At 33.2% G+C, this 3,332-nt stretch overlaps 1 protein-coding gene and 1 non-coding gene across 2 annotated transcripts; one reads left to right on the top strand and one right to left on the bottom strand.

Annotated features, from left to right (window-relative positions):
* Nucleotides 1–678: 678 nt before the first annotated feature.
* LOC117119150 lies at nt 679–3,275 on the bottom strand. The gene is made up of 3 exons (XM_033263962.1): nt 2,408–3,275; nt 1,460–1,688; nt 679–1,163 (listed from the first exon to the last, which is right to left on the bottom strand). The coding sequence occupies exons 1-3, from the start codon at nt 2,454–2,456 to the stop codon at nt 785–787; spliced, it is 657 nt and encodes a 218-aa protein (XP_033119853.1). The 5' UTR covers nt 2,457–3,275; the 3' UTR covers nt 679–784.
* Nucleotides 2,905–3,096, top strand: LOC117119151. Its single transcript, XR_004447146.1, has one exon. It is a non-coding gene; the product is annotated as a U2 spliceosomal RNA (small nuclear RNA).
* Nucleotides 3,276–3,332: the final 57 nt, after the last annotated feature.

The following is a 3,332-nucleotide window of genomic DNA, read 5'->3' as shown; positions in this document are numbered from 1 at the left end:
AATTCGAGTTAACTGTAATTGAATTAGAGTTAACTGTAATGCATTACACTTAACTGTAATGTATTACAGTTAAGTCGAATATATTACAGTTAACTGTAATTGAATTACAGTTAACTGTAATGCATTCGACTTAACTGCAATTCAGAGGTAAATGATAAAACGGCTTGCCATATGTCCGTATGCTAAGTCGTTCAGGACAGTCTGTCCCAGCTACGCGACAGTCTACCGCGGTCAGCAAGTCTCCCACTTTCAAGACCCCAGTGACATCACTTGCCTTAACTCTAGGGTCAGCAGATAGCAGCCTGGAGGACATAGAGTAGGCATTTTTAATATCTGTGAGATTCCTGTTTTGTGCTGTTGTAAATGAGATTATGCATTTACAACAGCACAAAACAGGAGTCTGTTTTGTGCTGTTGTAAATGAGATTATGCATTTGAGGTGTTTTTTATTTTCTGATTAACCTGTTAAGTCTGAGTGACTTGTAAATTGTTACTTTTTTCATACGTATAAATAAAAATTGTTGAATGCTAATTTGTTGTTGCTAAACTTGATAATAAGAAAAAAAATACCGCCCCCCCCCCCACCACCCTTCCAAAAAAAAAAAAGCGAACAAGCTGAAATCAATATAGTGGGTGTTGGGAGAAAAGAGAGAAAAAAGTTGGAATTTTTTATCCTTTTCTTTTATTATCTTCCATTCATCTTTTGCCCAATAATTTTTAACATCTTAAAGTGTAACATAATAAATACTTTCATTCCTTGTTACATAATAACACATTATAAACATTCATATGTGCATGTGTTGCTGGATTTTCATAGTCCATATCTTTGGTCGTGACATAATATGAATGAGGCTCAGAGGGTTGACCATTCTTTCTTGCCAAGGAACAGAGCCAGCAGGGGACAAATAATATGACAAATAATCACGCTGCTGCTTTGCCTCTTTCTTGGAATTGTGGCCGGATAGATGCATTAAGACCGCCATGTCACAATCTTCCCTCCATGCCCCAGGAATCAGAGCATGTGTTGCTGGATCTTCATGGTCCGCATCTGTCGTCGCGAGTGGATATCTGGTCAGTATGAGGTTATGTAAAACACAGGCGCACATGGCAATCAGGTTGATCGTCTCGGGGTGTTGTTGCATCGTAGTCAAGAAACACCAGAACCTTAAATAAGATTATGAAAATATGTAACATCTGTAATAAATAGTAATTTAAAAAAAACATCTTGCTCAGAAGAAGGAATGAAAATGCACCAGAGGTCATCAAATTCAAATCGATATTTATAACGAACATGCCTAAATCAAATCAAAAACATTGTTTATTCGACTTAGATAAAATTTGACTTACAGATTGTTAAATTATTGGAAAACACAATTTGGCATGTAAAATTTAAACGACTTAGAAATTATTCGACTTAGGCAAGGTCGACTTAGGTAAGTTTAACTGTGTATTAAATTTACCTGTGAGACAATATACCAAATGCATTCTCTATGACACGACGGGCACGAGACAACCTGTAGCTGTATATAATTTCTCGTTGGACCTGTGATCTATGAGAGAATGGTTTCATCAGCCAATTTCTGAGTGCGAATGCGTCATCGCCTACAAAGTGATACAGCGCTAGTAACAGCACTGCCATGTAGAGTATAGAGTGTCGGCTTGACCTCCAGGATCGGCCCATCCTCTTCACTGAGGGAAATATTAAAAGAAAAACAGAATCGACATAATACTAATTTCCATAATAATGATACTTGTCAAAAGTCTGCGTTCTGTCGTTTTAAACAATAAGCTACTGTTATAGATTCCTGAAGATGAACTACCAGTATCTGTTATATATTGTTATACATTACTCATTTTATACATTACCTAATTAATTTACAAATAAACAAGTTAAAAGTTTGAGTGATATAAAGACCAGGTTATCTATATAAGTTGTACAGTGCATTGAACATTCCTTCACTTGAATCTGTTTATAACAAAATGAATAACAACTATCTGTGTTTGCTTTAAGATTTAATCAGGTTTTTTTTTTCTGATTGTGACCATTTCTTTATATGCAAATTACTAAATAGGCATTTGCCAACATTTTTTTTCATATTTAAAAAAAAATACATAGTCTAGAATTTGTTTTTTCTGTAAATTAACATATATTTTAGATTATATTCAGTATATAATTATTTATTTCAAATGTGTTAAGGTCAAATATTATATTGAATTAATGAACTTGAGCATTTCCAACACCAGTAGTTTAGCAAGATGATGTTTTATATTCGTATGAACCATTGTTTGAGCATCGCTTCTTGCTTCATTGCAATTACTTTCAGGATCGGCCAATCCTCCAACTGAGGAAAATATAAAAATATAAACAGATTCCACATATTACTAATTTACATAATAATGATACTTATCTCGATGATGAAGAGTTTGCCTTCCTCGTTTTAAACACAAACTATACATTATTATATTATATATTACTTAATTAATTTAAAAGTAAACATGTTAGAAGTTTGAGTAATATAAACATCAGGTTATCTATACCATGTGTACAATCCACTGATCCCCCTTTCACTGGAATCTGTTTACAACAAAATGAATAACAACTGTCTGTGTTTGCTTTTAGAATTTATAGGCTTTTGTTACTGATTGTGTCCATTTATTCATATGCAAATTACTAAATTAGCGTATGCCAAAATTTCGTTAATGTTTTACAAAAATACATTGTCTACAATTGAGGTTTTTTTCTGTACATTAACATATATTTTAAGTTATATATAATATATAAATATTTATTTAAAATGTGTTAGAGTCAAATATTATATTGAATTAATAAACTTGAGCATTTCCAACACCGGTAGTTTAGCAAACTGTTATTTTATATTAGTATCATTGGAAGCATTTGTAAGGCATCGCTTCTCGGCCTTTTGGCTAAGATCATGTGTAGTATCTGTTCTTTTCAGCTTAATATCTGAAACGCTGCTCATTGAGTAGCTTCTATATTAAACTGATTTTTGAAATTAGGCCATGGAGTAGGAGCTTGCTCCGTCCTGGCCACGGGTTGGCCTGGTATTGCAGTACCTCCAGGATTGGCCCATCCTCTTCACTGAGGGAAATATTAAAAGAAAAACAGAATCGACATAATACTAATTTCCATAATAATGATACTTGTCAAAAGTCTGCGTTCTGTCGTTTTAAACATTAAGCTACTGTTATAGATTCCTGAAGATGAAGTACCAGTATCTGTTATATACTGTTATACATTACTCATTTCATATTTTACTCATTAACAAGTTAAAAGTTTGAGTGATATAAAGACCATATTATCTATATCAGTTG

The sequence above is a fragment of the Anneissia japonica genome, unplaced genomic scaffold (assembly GCF_011630105.1).
Source record: "Anneissia japonica isolate Jap-2015-1 unplaced genomic scaffold, ASM1163010v1 scaffold39324_len3328_cov118, whole genome shotgun sequence".
In the NCBI taxonomy this organism is placed as follows: Eukaryota; Metazoa; Echinodermata; class Crinoidea; order Comatulida; family Comatulidae; genus Anneissia; species Anneissia japonica.
The sequence above is the reverse complement of the archived record's forward strand: the minus strand, read 5'-3'. Positions and strand labels throughout refer to the sequence as shown.